Source organism: Cyrtonyx montezumae, unplaced genomic scaffold (genome assembly GCF_038088225.1).
Source record: "Cyrtonyx montezumae isolate F1298 unplaced genomic scaffold, pur_monq_1.0 scaffold_19, whole genome shotgun sequence".
In the NCBI taxonomy this organism is placed as follows: domain Eukaryota; kingdom Metazoa; phylum Chordata; class Aves; order Galliformes; family Odontophoridae; genus Cyrtonyx; species Cyrtonyx montezumae.
This window is the reverse complement of record NW_027071925.1, coordinates 7,429,609-7,445,085: the sequence shown is the minus strand read 5'-3', so window position 1 is coordinate 7,445,085 and position 15,477 is coordinate 7,429,609. Positions and strand designations below refer to the sequence as shown.

At 48.4% G+C, this 15,477-nt stretch overlaps 1 protein-coding gene across 2 annotated transcripts in view; it reads left to right on the top strand.

The window, feature by feature from the left end:
• The first annotated feature begins 2,506 nt into the window (after positions 1-2,506).
• RHBDL3 (rhomboid like 3) overlaps positions 2,507-15,477 on the top strand; it is a 43,340-nt gene continuing 30,369 nt past the window's right edge. For both annotated transcript variants that reach the window (XM_065735550.1, XM_065735549.1), the window contains exons 1-2: positions 2,507-2,626; positions 5,925-5,948. In XM_065735550.1, coding sequence (XP_065591622.1) covers positions 2,507-2,626; positions 5,925-5,948 — 144 coding nt within the window. The remainder of the gene's footprint in view (positions 2,627-5,924; positions 5,949-15,477) is intronic.

Sequence of the window (15,477 nt, the reverse complement as noted above, 5' to 3'; positions counted from 1 at the left end):
TTACCTTTTGGGCACAGCATCCTCCAGCTCATACAGCCTGTGGTCCTTAAAGATCTGCTGTGAGCCTGGAGGGGTTAATCTGACTAGCTTGATGCAGCTGTGACTTTGTATGTGCTGCTGAGCTTCTTGCTAGGGCACGGTGCTTTTGGCTTCTGATCCCAAATAGTGCATTTTGCTTCAGACATCACCTTCCAGGTTTCAGTCTCTGTCAGAGCTCCAATGCAGTCATCAAGCTGCATAGATTCCTCCATTTGGTTTCAGCTGTGAGAGCTGTGCAGTTTTGTAAAAGCCCTTTGGGGCTTCTTTGGGTGGAAAAAGGACCCACGAACCAACTGTTCTGATTGGTTCCAGGAGGCTTGGCTAACAGATGTTGGCTGGTCCCTTTGAGGGCTTTCAAATTGCATATTCATTAGTTGACCTTTATAGCCACTTCCCATGCAGGAAGGACCTGTATCTACATTTTGTTTGTGGTATTAGGCATGTCAAGGATTGTCTACGTAACTGAATGCAAAAATGTACTGGGGTTTATTATCTCAAGCTTCATCTCTCTGAGTCCCTTCTGTAACCCCTTGTGTTGCTTGCATCTGCTCTGTGGTGGCTCACAGCTCCCCAGTGTCTCCAGCAATTACTGTTTTCCAAGGCAGAATCACCAGGGTCTGCAGTGGGGAGAAATGACAATCTAAATTAAGAGGCTCTCGCAGACTTGGAAGATGATCATTTGTCTGTAACAAAACTCCTCGTTAGAATACTGTTAATTTCCTTTCTGTGACAATTATAGTGCAGCACTAGCTCATATGTGCAATGTGCAGAGATATTTCCCTGGGGAAAAAAAATATTAAAAAAAAATACCAAAGCCTTCATTGCCACAAGTGGAAACATTCCTTAGAGAAGAAAAGTGAACTTATAATTTTGAAGCAGTTTTCCAGTTTCGTGGGGACTTGGTGTGAAGGTTTTTGCAGCTCTCCTTGTTGCTTACTGCGTTTACGTTAGACTCATGGTTAACATTTTCCTGCTAGCTCCTGGAATACAGAGTGCTTGACATGGCAGTTCCCCAGCTGTGCAGAACCTGTTACCCCTGAAATACATCTCATTTACTCTCTTTACATCTAAAACTCTCCTCCTTCCTCCCTAAAGACATCTTTCTTTCTGCTGGCATGGTATTTTTTTTTTTTCCCGTCCATCTGTTTTGAAGTTTTGATGAGGTTTCGGTTTTTAATCAAAAAGAGATTGTCTTTATAATAGCTGTTCGTGGCCTGGAATATTTTGGCAGGGATGGTGTTTTATGAGTGGCTGATGCTTCTCAAAAGTGCTGGATTTGGTGGCCTGCCCTTATGTTTTGGAGGAGCAGGCTGGAGGGGCTCTGGACAGCTGCCCAGCAGCATGGCTGGGCCTTTGCTTTCAACAGGGCTGTGCTCTTCCCTGCTCTGTGGTTTGGGTGCTGTGGCTTGCAGCTAAGCACCCAGACCCACTGGGTTGTGGGACTCATTTGACCCAGATCAAAAGTGTTACACAGCGTGGAGTTTTTTGACAGCTGTGGATGGAAGAGGGAATCTCTGCTGCGTGCTCTGCTGGATGGAAGATCCTATTGCAGCTCCGGAGGTATTCTGTCTGAGCTCATGTGGTATTATTATTTAGCTTTCTTGTTGCTGGTTGTCTTTTAAGCAAATCTGTTAGGCAAAGAGGGAATTCTCGCTCGGTTCTGCCCTTGTGGCTGAGGTCTACGTGTAGTGGTATTAGAGCTGCTGTGTCACACGGTGTTGGCCGGAGGCTCAGGACCCTCTCCCCCCAGCCCCGTGCTCCTCCGCCTGCAGAAAGCAGCGGCAGCATCAGCCCTGCCCCCCTCCAACCTGCTATTCCCCTACTTGATTGGAAGAAGCCGAAACTGCCGTATTTCTGCCTTCCGTCAGGGCATTCCTCAAGTTCCTAATCCAGGCTCCAGCTGATTAAGGCACCCATCGGGACAAATAATTACGGTGAAGGATTAAACAAAATAAAAAAAAAAAAAAAAGCCGCGCCGAGCCCGGATCGCGATCCTCCCCGGGGATGCAGAAGTTAGCTTTAAGAAGCCCCGGTAGCCCCGAACGTTTTGCCGTCTCCCCGCACTTGCTCTGCGATACCGAGGGCATCTGGAAACGGCACCGGCGGGGATAAAGGGGCCGGGGGCTGCGGAGCCTCCGAAAGCCCCCGGGGCCGCGCGCGGATCCCCCCGGTCCCCCCGCGGGGGCCGTGCCCGGGGTTGGGGACCGCGCCCGGCAGCGGGGGCGGGAGGAGCGGGGAGGGGTTACCTGCCCCGTCCGGAGCCGGCCGCCGGGATGCTGCCTGCCCGCGCTAATTGGATGTTCCCTGGATGGAGGATTTCCTCCCCTCCCGGCTGCGGGAGTCATGAAGGCAGGCTCGGCTGCGCTTGAAAGTTTGCCAAGCGGCAGCTAGGTTTAATTTCTTTAAGGATCTGGGGAGAAGGGGGGGGGGGGGGGAGGCGGGGGCTGGAGGGGGACCGTTTCCAAGCATGGGAGACAGGCTGCCGGAGCCTCACGCCAGCTCTTCCCCTGCTGTGGCTGCCAGCTCAGAAGCGGAAGAAATCGAGGTGCTCGACTCCGAGGATGTCCTACCTATGGCCGCAGAGGATGTAAGTTTCCTTTGCTCAATGTCTTCGCCCCTTTCCTCCGGGCCCGGCTAATCGGCTCAAGCTATTTATAAATGAAGTCCGGGCCGGGGGGAGGAGGAATAGGGCCGGTGACCCTCCAGGACGAGGTAAAGACGCCGGCTCTGTCCCTGCCGCTCCCTGCCCGGCTCTCCCCTCGCCGCGGGCGAATGCGGGTGCCGGCAGTCGTCCCCGTCCTGGAAAGCCGTCCCTCCTCCTCCTCGTCCAGCCCGGAGAGCCCCAACTGCGGTGTCCTGTCCGGGTCCCCTCCCCACCCGGAGCCGGAGGGGACACAGCCCCGGACGAGCTGCGGCTGGCCGGGCTGCGGGCAGCGGGGCTCTAGGGGCAGGAGAGGGGCTGCTGCCTTGGCTGGAGGGGGACAGAGGGCTTTTCCAGAGTCCCAGCCTCTCAGAGGTGACTGATGAGAGCACTCCCCGTTTCCTCTTCCAGCTCCCGAGCATCAGAGAAGCAAGTTTTTCCCCCAATTCCGCAGCCTCCCTCCACTCCCAGGGCTCCGGTTGCACCTGAGGATGGGTTAATTTGGCACCGCTCTGTCCCTGCTCGCCCAGCCTAGAAGGACACCAAGTGGTCCTGCGTGCTTTGAATCAGCTCCTGCCGGGCTGAGCAGCAAAGCCTGCAGAGCTGAGCTGGTCGCTGTGCATCTGCCGGAGGCAGGAGCTCGCTCTGCACCTGTCTGGGGGGGGGGGAGTGAATACGAACAGATCCTGCATTCCTGGTGCATCCTAGGACTGCTTGCAGCTCTCCTTCCCAGCAAACTCTGGGAAGTGTCCGCTCAGCCTGCAGAGATAAGCTCAGGCTCTGCGCCTGCCTACGGAAGGATGAAGCGGTGATACTGAACCTTTCTGAAGTGGGCTGGCTTTAGGACCTTGCACGGGGTTAAAGCTAAACCTCCAGCAATGGCACATCTCCTTTGCCCTCTGCCTTTATGATGTCGCTAGCGGCACCCTCGTGGGGCTGCTTAGGGGCAGTGCTGACTCCTGATCCCCCAACCCCATCCGAGTTCCCTAGAATCTGCTGAATTTTCCTCCCATAGGGCAGTGGAGGAAGTGCACTTGCCTGCTCGAGCTGCTTTCCCCGGGCTGTATTCCTTAGTGCTGTATGTTCAGAGGGAATCATGCATTGCAGTTTGTCCTCTGCTACAGAACTGCCGGGCAGTTGGTGCTGGAGCACTCCCAATCAAGGGAATATGTAGTTTTGATAGGAAAGAATGACTTTCAAGGAACATCCAATGAGCGTGTTTCCAAATCCTTATGCTTGCCTCCGACTGTGACCTTGTATTCTACAATTGTTGTGCTTTTGTGCCCAGGAGAAGTGCTGAGTGCCTGGCAGGATTGGGCTCCTGACTCAAACTGTGAGCTTTTTTCAGTGAAATCTAGATTATCATCCTAGTTCTGCTACTGACATGCTGCTTGACCTTGAGGTAGGACAGCTTGGGTCTGATCCAGCTCACAGTGTTGCTTACATTGGGACCTGCACTGTTATTTGACTCTTGTACCTTATTCTGTTGACTGCAGGAAGCATAGCTAGAGCCCGCAGTTGCATTGCTTATGGGAAGCTGCTGAGACCTGGCAATAGATGACATGGCAGGAGCCAGGGGTATCATGTATCATCTGCAAGTCAGAAGAGCAGGAAGCGGTGTAAATGCCCTCCTTCTCCACAGCCAAGGATTTCCTGCTGAAACCAGCAGCCTACAGAGCATCATCCCTGAGAATTCAGACTGCTCAGTGCTGGGAGCGTGCTCTCCTGGGACCCAACTGGGGGCTGATTTTCTGTTATTACATTTGAGAGTTTGACGTGAGCTCTTCTGCTTGGCCAGCAAGAGCTGACACAAGGTTAGCTCTTTGTGTGTCATTAGCCACAAAGATATTACACAGAGGATATTTGGCTGTTACAGCCTCAACAGTGTGTGACAGCTCAGCTCTGATGTCATTACATCTCTCAGAGCAGTGTTTCACAAGGCCAGGATTCAGGCAGACCCAAAATGTTCTCTTCAAAGTGCTGGGCTGATTTAGATGACGAATGGGAGTTTGTAAAATGGATGGGGATATGGGGAAGGTGGGAGCCAACAGCTGAACTGATGGAATGAGATTCAGTGGCCTGATACCCCACTGTCTCCAGTCAATTCAAATAGCTTTAGATCAGTCTACCAGGGGAAAGAAAATATTCTTAAGAGAACTGGATATGACTCTCACCAGAGCTTTGCTCTGCATATATCATAGTGAGGAGATTTGCTTATGTGAGTCTCACGTTTGTTAATTTTCTCATTTTGGTTTTCTGGGAGGATGAGTGAGGCAAGAAATAGTGTTGTGCTGAACAACACTTCAGGCAAGGAGTGCTGAGAACATGCAGGTTTATGAGGAATACAGACCAGTAGATACCCAGGTCACTTGCCCCATGGGATGTTTTCTCATCTGACCCCAAATCCAGGAGATAAGAGAGAGTTAAGCACTTCATTAGGAACTACCTATATTCCCTGGGGCTGTGAGGCAGCAAGGATGGATGGGGTGGGAGGTGGCATGAGGTTGGTCTTTGTACAGTGCATAAACTGGAGTCAGTCATCAGCTTGTTCTTTCTGGACCCAAGTCAGAAGAACTTGCAGAGCGTTCACACGATAGTCTGCATCGAAATGGAGCTTCTTTCTATGCACAGCTTTTAAGACAGATCTGGAACAAGAGTTAAGGGGATAAATCCCTGTAATAGCCCCTTCTATGTTATGCTAGAAGAATTATCCATTTTTTAGATGCAGAAGCATGAGGAACAGAAAGCTGATGGGTTATCAGAGGCCTTGCAGCAAATCTTTGCCAGAGTTAGGAGCAGGCAGAGGGCAAGGCTCAGAGAACTAGGCAGGGCAGTCTGTGGGTCAGTGCTGGGCCACAGTGGTCTGTAAAAGCACTGCTGACTCCTCCCTCCCCTCAACACACACCAAGCTGTCTTGATCCTTGTGGATAAAAACCCTTTTATTCCTTAACTTGCTTGCAAGTAGACAAAGCAGAAGAAAACAGAATTAACACATGAATGTTCTGAGTTCCTCTTAATTTGGATTTGTAAATGAAAACTCTACTCCCTGTGGTTGGTAGAGTCCCTCTGCCTCCTCCCCCCGGAAGGGTAGGTGGTTCTGGGATGAAGAAGGATGTTGGAAATGGCACTAAATCATTTGGTTATTTCTCTGTAGAATATATGTCTACAGTTTACTGCATATTTATGTCGTTGCTCTTATACCTTCTTTTTCTTCTTTTTCTTCCCTTTATGCTTTGCCTCTCAGCACTGGAAAGCTCTATTTGATCAGGTATGTGAACAACTGATGTATTGTCTCTGTCTTGTGAGCGAGGAGTGTAACCCCCACTTAATTTCCTCTGTACTAGATTTTGTGTGCTTTTAACGTACCATCGAGGAGCTCCATGTTCCCCGTTCCCATTCATTATCATCATTACTGCTTTGGGCCTTCCTCTCTGTTCCTCATCAGAGCTGCCAGGGGCAGAAGTGGGCCCAGGCTGACCACCCCTCCTAGCACAGGTCTGAGCAGAGGTTCTGCAGCAGTCGCTCTGATCACCACGCTGCTCTAGCCTTGCTCAGTGGGTTAAAGGATCTCCTACTCTTTGGGGCTGGCAGACAAGGACCAGTGCTATAAAACCAGCACTCTATTCTTTAAAACGGTTCCCTGGTTTCTAAATTGACCTGTGCAGGATTGCATCTATTTGTCCCAGCAGAGGTTCTGCTGCTTTTAACTTCTGAACGAGCAAAGCATCTGCTCTCTGCCAAAGGCTGTGTTCATATCAGATAAGCACTGTTGGTCCGATCTGTAAGCAGGTGAAATGCACCCAGCTCTGTAGAGCTCTGAGTTATAACTGCTGAGAATTTGGGCTGCGGATTCTGGTTTGTAAATTATGCTTTTAGCTGCTTTAACTGATGTGTTTGCTTTGTGGTGTTCCTTCCATCTGCCAGGCTGAAATGTGAAGCAGCTATAAACTGAAGGATTTTTCTAGGGTTGACTTGCTTCTAAACAGCATCATGCTCTGCATGTCATCAACTTCGGTGCTCTTGCATGTCCGTGAGATGTCACCTTCTATGAGTGAACTTACTCTGATGCTGGCGTTGTCATGGCATTACTAAAGTTTGGATGGGTTCTCGTCCCCGCTCTGTGAGGAGATAATCTTGCTTCTGTGTAGCTGAACTACAGACATGAAGGCTGCAGTGCACTCTGCAGAAGAGTGTTCTTGGTTCCTTGGGGGTCTTGTTATCATTCAGCTAGAAACCAGACTGTGGTTCTGGTGAGTGCTTGTTTACAGCTGCTTAGCCATGACCAGCTGCTAACCCACGTGTCTGCACTGCAGTACATTTGATGTTGCTCAGTCAAATGAGTGGCAGCAAGGAATTAGGTTACTAGAATTGTTGATCACACCTAAGCTGTGTGGTGTATTTGAATTTGCCGGGGCTCGTAGCAAATGCTGCTACTCCAAACGTGGGTTCGAGACAAGCTGTTTGTGATCTGAGCTGAGTGTTTGCTTCAGCCACTTGGATTTCCCTCCCGTCTCTGGTGTTGGACCTAATTTGGAGTCTGATTCTACAAGCATCCTTTGAAGTCATTGAGTCCTTGTGAGATGGGGATCTTGGCTGGTAGCTACCTCAGGCTGAAAGAAAGGAGTGGGTAATTTCCCACTGGACTTGTCTGAATAGTTGATGACTTTTTTTGGGGGGCTGCAAAGACAGGACTCTGATAATTAGCTATGTTTCAATTAGGAGTGCAGTGGAAATCTAAGCCTTGTCTGTAAGGCTTTGTTATCAAAGAGAATGCAACCTGTGACTACTGGTCGTGAGTCCTGAATGCATCAATAAGGTCCTTGTTGCCCGTGGGCAAAGCTGAGGAGCTGACGTCTTCCTGGAGCACAGTATCAGCTCTGCAATGCAATTAGCCCTGCAGTGAATTGCAAGATGCTGTTTGTTGTGGTACGAGCTTGCTATCCCCAGCAGCTCTGTGCTGCTAGGAAAGGAGAATGTTTTGTTTAGCCCATACCAGCATCTGCATGAAGCGTGAGGACAGTCCTACTGCAGCTCTGCTGGGAGGTGCAGCCTGGCCTTGTGTGTGTGTGTAGGGGGGAAAGGAGTGGCTGAAGATTTATGTATCCTGTGTGAGTGTGACTCGTGGGCTGGGACCAAAGTTTTAAGTCATCTGTTCAGCTGGGCATGTGGGCTTCTGCATTCAGCTCCTCCCAGGAGAGCAGCAGAGCAAGAGAAGGCCCTGGGGGAAGTGTTGGAGCAGTTGGGAATTCACAGGCTGGGAGCCTGCGTGTCTCTTATTTCCAGGGTGATTTAGTATGATGGTAAATGGTGCAGGGGAGGGGTCAGCAGTCCCCTTCCCTTGGCCTTGGCAGTGGTGAGAATGAAATTAGTAGTAATGCTTTTTACTTTTTTCAGGTGTTGCAGGGAGGGAGATTTGCAAAATTTTCCTTTGGGTTTACTGACATAAAAGTAGTTTTCTATATAGACATATACAATTCGAAGGATTTTGTTGCTGGTGGTTTTGACCCTCCCATCTCATCCTCTTAAATTAAAAGTTCAGAACTTCTAGGTGAATATTGCTGCTCAGCCTTAAAGTGACATTGTTTCTTATTTTATTTTGGAGGAGAAGTGAAAGATGCTGATTTCTGGAAGAATTTTCCTATTTGTTTTGATGTGGCTCTGTTCTGTCACACTGGGAGCTGTCAGGGACTGAAGCCACAATCTCCTGCCAGATTGCCTCTTTTAAGAAGTAAAAACTAAAATTCAGCAAAACAGCAGGTCCAGCTCTGCTTCCTAGGTTTTGATGTTCAGAGAAGCCCTCCCCAGAACAAAATCCTGAGCACCAAAGCCCTTCCTGCACTTAGGGGAGTCAAGGCGTCACCCAGGGATTTGGAAGCTGGCAGACAGACAGCTTTGCAATGCTGGAAAGTTACAGTGCAGCTGCTGCTTCATGCCATGCTGGAGAGATGCATTTATTATGAGGCCATGGCCCTCGGGCAGCTTTAACTCACTTTTATATGGGAACTTTTATAGGGTTTCATACATTTATTTATTGTGCTCATAAACACCCCCACGCACGCATTAACTCTGCGTCTGCTGCCTTCTGCAGAGCCCGTGCTGTCGCTGAGCGCGGCGGTCTGTGGGATCCAGGCTCTGAGCTGAGTGAGGCATTGCCTTTCTTTGCACTCCGTGGCTGTATTCACTTATTCTTCAGTGGCCAAAAACGTTCTGTTTTGCTCATCTCCAGGTAATCTTAAAAGTGAGACAATCCCAGTAGCTGGTCCTGGCGGTTTCAGGCTTCTGCGTGCTGCTAAGATCCCTTGTTAATTGCCTTCATGCGTGTCCTGTTGGGATCCAAGCTGTATGGGTGCTCTTGCTTTGCTGTGTCCTTCGTAAGGCCTGGGGTGCCCTTCTTTGCCTCAGTGTCCTCAGTGTCCCTGCTTTAGAGAACACTGTAGCTAATCGGTATTACGCAGCGCTCGGCCATACTGGGTGAAAGGGTCTGACTTAAGAGGATGCTGTTCTTTATCAGGACCAACCCACCTTCCAAAGGTGGCTTTTAGCTCTGTTGGATGCCAAGAGCTCATGTCATCTCTGTCCCATCCCCATGGGCTGCTGTGATTTCAAGGGTGAATTTATATTATCAGCCCTCATCTTGGCATCCTCACTTCTTCTCACCCATACCTTAGTGTGTAGCCATGACAACAAACTTGTTTTAAATAGCCCCGCACACAACTCTCCCCGAAGACCCTCCTCTCTGGCACAGCACCTTGATTCTATCGCTTGTCAATCCAGGCTGTGTTTTTGTTGCAGCTGCTTTAGGAATCCTGGATTATTTCCTGAGACTTGCACGTGGGTGTGATGGCAACAGATGAACAGAGTTTATGGGGAATGCAGAGAGATGCCAAGTTACCCGCTCTGTGTAGGCAGCTAATGGAAAAGTTGAGCTCAGAAATGAGACTGCATGGTTTTGGACCAGGCAGGAAGAGTTTTTGCTTGTCAGGAAGAGTTCAGTTGCTGACACTGACACTACGAGCAGTGGGTGCAGCTTAACCTGCTCTGTTGCAGTCTCTAAAGCATTAAAATGTTCTTGAAGATATGCTGCCTTCAATCCAGGGCCGGTTCCTTCATGACCAAAACTGCAAAAAGCAATCCATAAAATCAGCTGTGATGGTGGTTGGTGGGAACTAAGGATGGGGATTATTTTGAACTTTATGATCTTTTATTTGAGCCGTGCCCCTTTTCTCAGGATAGCCTTTAACACAGCTGAGCTATTTCCCATGCTATAAAAGAAATTCCGTTTTGTTTACTGGGACACTTGAACTAAACATCACACTTCCCTTTGAGAGGTTTCCCTGGCTCCTGTTGCTGGCTCAGGGCTGCTGACCGTGTCTGGAAGCCCTCGCCAGGCAGGGCTCCGAGCTCTCTCTAGGCACTGGTTCATGCCTGGTGGTTTCACCACTTTCTGACTGCTCGTGTTGCCTTGCTGGTTCACATGGATCACTGGGAGCAGGTAGAGGAGAAACTGCAAGGTGGGGAGTAGGAAATGATGTCTGTGTGAGAAGCAGCATGGGAAGGAGTCATGTGCTGCCTTCAGGTCGTTACCTGGATTTTGGACTTGTGCTCTCTTTAGATCAGGGCTCATCAGAGCGTTACGTCCACGTTGGAGCAGAGTGGTGCTGCAAAGAGAAGGATATGGGAACTAGAAATAGGAAATAGTCAAAGTTTGTTATTTTGTCTTCTCATATGAAGGGAGAATCAGAGGTGCTGGTGGAAAGACTGTTCATTATGATAACAGATGAGCACTCAGGCCCTAAAACCAGGATCTGCCTTCTCTGCTTATTGAATGCTTCTATGAATGTGACAAGAGACTTTCTCCCTTTCCCCCCTTCTACCAAGCTGTGCATTGTAAAGGGGAAAGGCACTTTAAAAGCTACGAGGCTCTCTTGGCAATGCACAGAGGGGGTTCTGCATCTGCCCCACGCCTTGAAGTCTAATCTCATTTACAGTTGTCAGCGTGGGCTGCTGAAGGAGATGAAAGGCAGAGGACAAGGAGGGAGAATAGATTAGTCTCGAGCAGAGGGCACTGGGAGTGCACCTGCCTCTGCCCTGCTACCTTGAGGAGGGGCAGCAGTGGCAGCTGGGCATGTGTCATCTGCTGCTCTTTGAGGCACCCAGCCATGGAGCACACGATTAATGACTCAAGGGGCTGGGCTTTTATGAATGATTAAGCCCTGGGATTTAGGAAGGGCTCTCAGGCCTTTTTTTTCTGAGCAACGCCATCACTTTACATTTCTCAAGTGGCATTTTGGGCGCAGGGAGCTGCTGTCTGTGACCACAATGCTTGCCTTTCTCCTCCCTCCCTAAACTGTGCTGACCTTTGTCATGCAGCATTAACCCTTTGACTCCTTCACATTGGGTTATGGGGTTAGGAAAAAAAAAAAAGATTCCCTTCAAATTCATTGCCCTCTGGACAGACTTGAAGGGAAGAATGGGCTGGTAATAGAGGATCTGGTTTTGCTGAAGGAGATTGGTTTGCAGATGCTGTCTGGATTATCAGCCCCTTGCTGCCTTCTGTCAGAGGCTCTTTGAAATGCAGCAGTCCCCAGAAAAGGAAAGAAGGGAATTTATCTTCCCTTCAGTCAAGGAGGGAAACTGAGGCACTGAGCAGTGAGTACTTCTGCTGGGTAATGCCTTGTCTTTTACCCTGTCTGGATTAGGCTGTTTCTGTCCCCTGTGTTGTTACGGTGGATGGCAATCTCCCAGCACTTCAAGGCTTATGCCAAGATTTGGCTTTCAGCCACGATAGCCTGGAGTGATTGCTCAGCATGAGAAAGCTACCTGGAGATCATTAATCTTCCCACTTCTTGCAGGGTGAGCAGCAAAAATTCCCCAAGTTCCTGCTTCATATTGCAATACCACTGCATACTGAACACCAGCCAGCCCCTGAATTTTATGAGTCCTGCAGCACGAATGGTTTGTGATCAGCCACACCATCTCCCCTTTCCCTGGCTGTTGGGATACTCCTCTCCTCACTCCCCACCACACTTCCCCTGTATGCTGTCAGTTGGCTTTGCTCAATAGTCTTGAGCTGAGAGTAAAAGCCATCAGCATGAACCAGACAGTGCAACGAATGCAGCATGGTGAAGCTCGTGCTGGTAGAACTAGGCATCTCCTGCAATGTTTTAAGGAATCTTAAGAAACACACTGGAAAGCACATGGAGGCTGAGTCAGTCTTACGCAGCTCGTGAGTTACTGGCAGCTTTATGTCTCTAGGTTTGTAAAAGCCTCAGGAGTCTTCCTACTCATTACACACTTGTGTACCTTTGCTGTCTGAGCTTTCTGAAAACCTGTGTGATAGAGAGCAGTGTCTGAGGGGGACAGCAAGCTGCATTCACACCACTATATTCCTGCTGCCTCCTGATCCCAGCTGCAGTGAGTGGCTTTGGTAGCATGCTCTCTGCTATCTCAGCTGAATGTGCTGGGTGGGTTTCAGGCCCATAGATCTTTGCTAATGCATTGTTCTCAAATCCTGTCTTGCACACAGAGAATCACTGAAGCAAACAGAACGTTTAAGCCTTAGTGTTTAAAGAAGGAAGGAGGGGGGAAAAAAAAGCTGTAAACACAGACTGGCTTGATGCCATTCTGCAAATCAGCTGGTGCATTGTGCTCTAGCTATGTGCTCTGTTATGGTAGAAGGGAGAGAGGGGGAAGAGATCATCATGTCTCCTGAGGAACAAACCCAGCTGCATAGCAAGTTGAAACAGTTTGGAGGTGCTTTTCCAAGCCATCAGCATTTATGACTTGGCATTTACAGGCCTTTTAAACTTACTCTCTACCAGACCTGGAGAGTAAGTGTTTGTTCTCTGTGGTAGGAAGTATGATGTTCTTGCTGCCTTCCTCTATTTGCAGTGAACACAAATGTACGTGGGCACGTTTGCACATTAAATGCAGCATTGGGGATGTTTGAGATCTGCAGCAGCTGAGGAAGCTGTGATCTCTCCCTGCCACCTCATTAGATATCCTACGATGTGTTGGCCTGCACACTGCACCCTTCCAGCAGCTACCTGGTCATTGTAAGTCTGTAAAGTGTTTGTGTGTGTGTGTTAGTGGGTTTGATCTTATTTATTTATTTACTTAGGGGGTTTTCTATTGGAGTAGAGCTGGCTTGAGCTGACTTTTTGCCTTGGGCTGTCTTGTGCAAGGGCTGCTGCTGCTGTCCCATCTGGGACCAACCCAGAACTTCCTGATAGCAATTTCTCTTCCCTGTTTGAAAAGCACAAACCAGTTGTGGATCTCTGGAAGTGACCTCATTTAGCAGGTACTAATTAACAGAACCAATAGGTTGCTCTCTGTGCAAGGGAATTATGAGCAGAATGTGCAGAAATCTCACGTGGACCTTGAATTGAGTGCCTTCAACTCTAAGCATTGAATTCCCAGCACCAGCAAGATGCAGAGAATGTATGTATTCTTAGTGTACGTTCCTGTTGCTTAGGAACAGCTGTCTGCAGTGACCCCGTGTTGTTGGTGAGAAGAGTAATGATGTATGAAACTGATGTTAAACAAGCAAGATCAATCTTCCCCCTAGGAACTGTTCTTCATGTTCTTTGATACTTGACATCCTCTGTAAGTGGTGCGTGCTCTGGAGTTCCCTGAGTTGCATGAGGGGAAAAAATAAGCAAGGAGGCTGGAGGCAAAGCTGTTTGTGACTGCCAGCAAAGCTCGGATCTCATGCACTTCTTCAGGGAGCTGTTCCCCAAGGAGGAACCTTCTGCTTCTGTGACCTTCACGGTTAGGTACCAGTGATGAAGAAGGCCTTGCTTTGTGTGGCATGCTTGTTTGTGATGTTTAATTGTGGTGGAACTGCTTGTTGATGGCAGCCTGCAGCCAGAGAGCCACATTCTCAATGCTTACTGTTTGATAGAGGATCAGTGTTCTCTAAGGTGGAAAATGGGAAGTTTCACAAAAACTACTGGAAAACTTCATGCTGTGTGCCCTGGATTGGTCTAGCAAAGCAATTAGAAACAAGTGTGAGATGTATCCCAGGCCTCTGGAGGAAGTGTTGGGCATCCCCACTTGAGGGTGACTGCAGTGCTGTTCGGTCAACCTGGATCCCAGAGGCTGTGCTGAGTGGTTTGTGTCCTTCTCCTGACTGGAGTAACTGTCTTCCACAGCATGGGGAGAGGACAAGGCCACATCTTTTTATGAATGAGTGCAGAGGCCAGTTTATCTACCCAATGGACTAAATAGGAAACAGCTTTTTTGGCAGGGACTGACTAGTAGCAGGTAGCAGCCTAACATCATGTGAGAGCTGAATCTGTCAGGGCTGCAGAGTCCTCTTCAGCAGGACAGGTGCTTAGGGTGGCTTCTCCCAAAGTGATGATAGCTGGAATGTCTCTCAAAGGATTGCCATGTGTGTCTGAAACAGATCTTCCTACATTACTCCCTTGGTGTCCCCATAGCTGAGAGTTGCCCTTGCTGCCCTGATTTATGGGATCATTTAGGATTGGTGCTGGTGGCCAAGAAGAGCTGGAGCACAAAGTCATTTGCTTACTGCTGATTTATGGCTGTAGTAAACAGTCCTGAAAAGCACAGTGAGAATTTTCTGGACCTTATGTGGTTCCAGCTGACTGGTAGCTCCAGGCTGTTATTTGACCATGTGGAGTAATAAAACTGAGAAAACTAATTAAATTTTGGGCCTACCACAAAACAAACTAGTTCATGCAAAAAATTACTCTGCACTTGCAAGCAGTAGTGACTTCATTGGCTTACAAGCCTGTATTTAATGACCAAGCATGTAGTAGATGCATGAAGGATGTTTCTTCTGCTGACTTCCGAGGCCAAGCAGTATATGACAGGCTCTGCCACTGGCTGAGGATCTGAACACCAGCTTGGGATAACATCCTCTTTCATCCTTATTAATTATATAGTTGACATATGGGTGGAGGTTTGATGCAAAGATGCATTAAATGCTTTCTTGTTGTCTAAAACAACCTGAGCCTGTCTGCACTCACCTGTCATGGGGCACGGGGTTGTGTGCTGTGTCTACACCTCATACTGACGTATTTTCCTCGTATTTTGGTAAGATAATTGTTGTGATTGCCAGTAGCAGAGCAGATACTTGGAATTTGAAAGAATCCATCTCTAAGAGAAAAACTGTGATGTGATGAGATTTAAAAATATATATATTTATTTAAAAGTTTTCCCCTCTTCTTCTAATGGATGCACTTGGAATTGTCATGGCAGTCAGTGCCAGATAGCACACATCTATCCCAAGCTTTGGCTTTCTCCTCCAAGCTGAGTGTTATTGCAGAGCTATTATTTGACCTAAAAGAAGTGTGTGCATACTCACTGCTATAGAATACTGCTTTTTCACACATCAAATCAAGTCCCTGTAGATTTTCACCTCCCTTCCAGATCTGGCAGACAGTGAAAAACTGAGCTATTTTTACTCTGAAATGTTCTGTTTCAAACCCAGAGTATTAAATGTAGTTTTCTCCTGACAGACTTCATGGCTGATTGCTGTAAAACTCCATGCCTTTAAAGGAAGGAGAAAACTTCCTACAGGAAGGGAAAAAGTCATGATGTTGGGGCTCGCTAGATCTAGTTGATGTTTCTGCCTGACCTTCATCTTCATCCCAGTGGTGCTGCATGCCAGATATGTCACTCAGAAGTAGCAGAAAGAGACCTAATGGCTCAGATCTGATTAACCTCTATGACTTTATTGTGTGCCTTGATTGGATTACATGCAGGGATTTTTTTTGCTGTTTTCTTAAACAGGTGCTTATTGCTGTGACATCTGAGGCAGGCAACAAGTG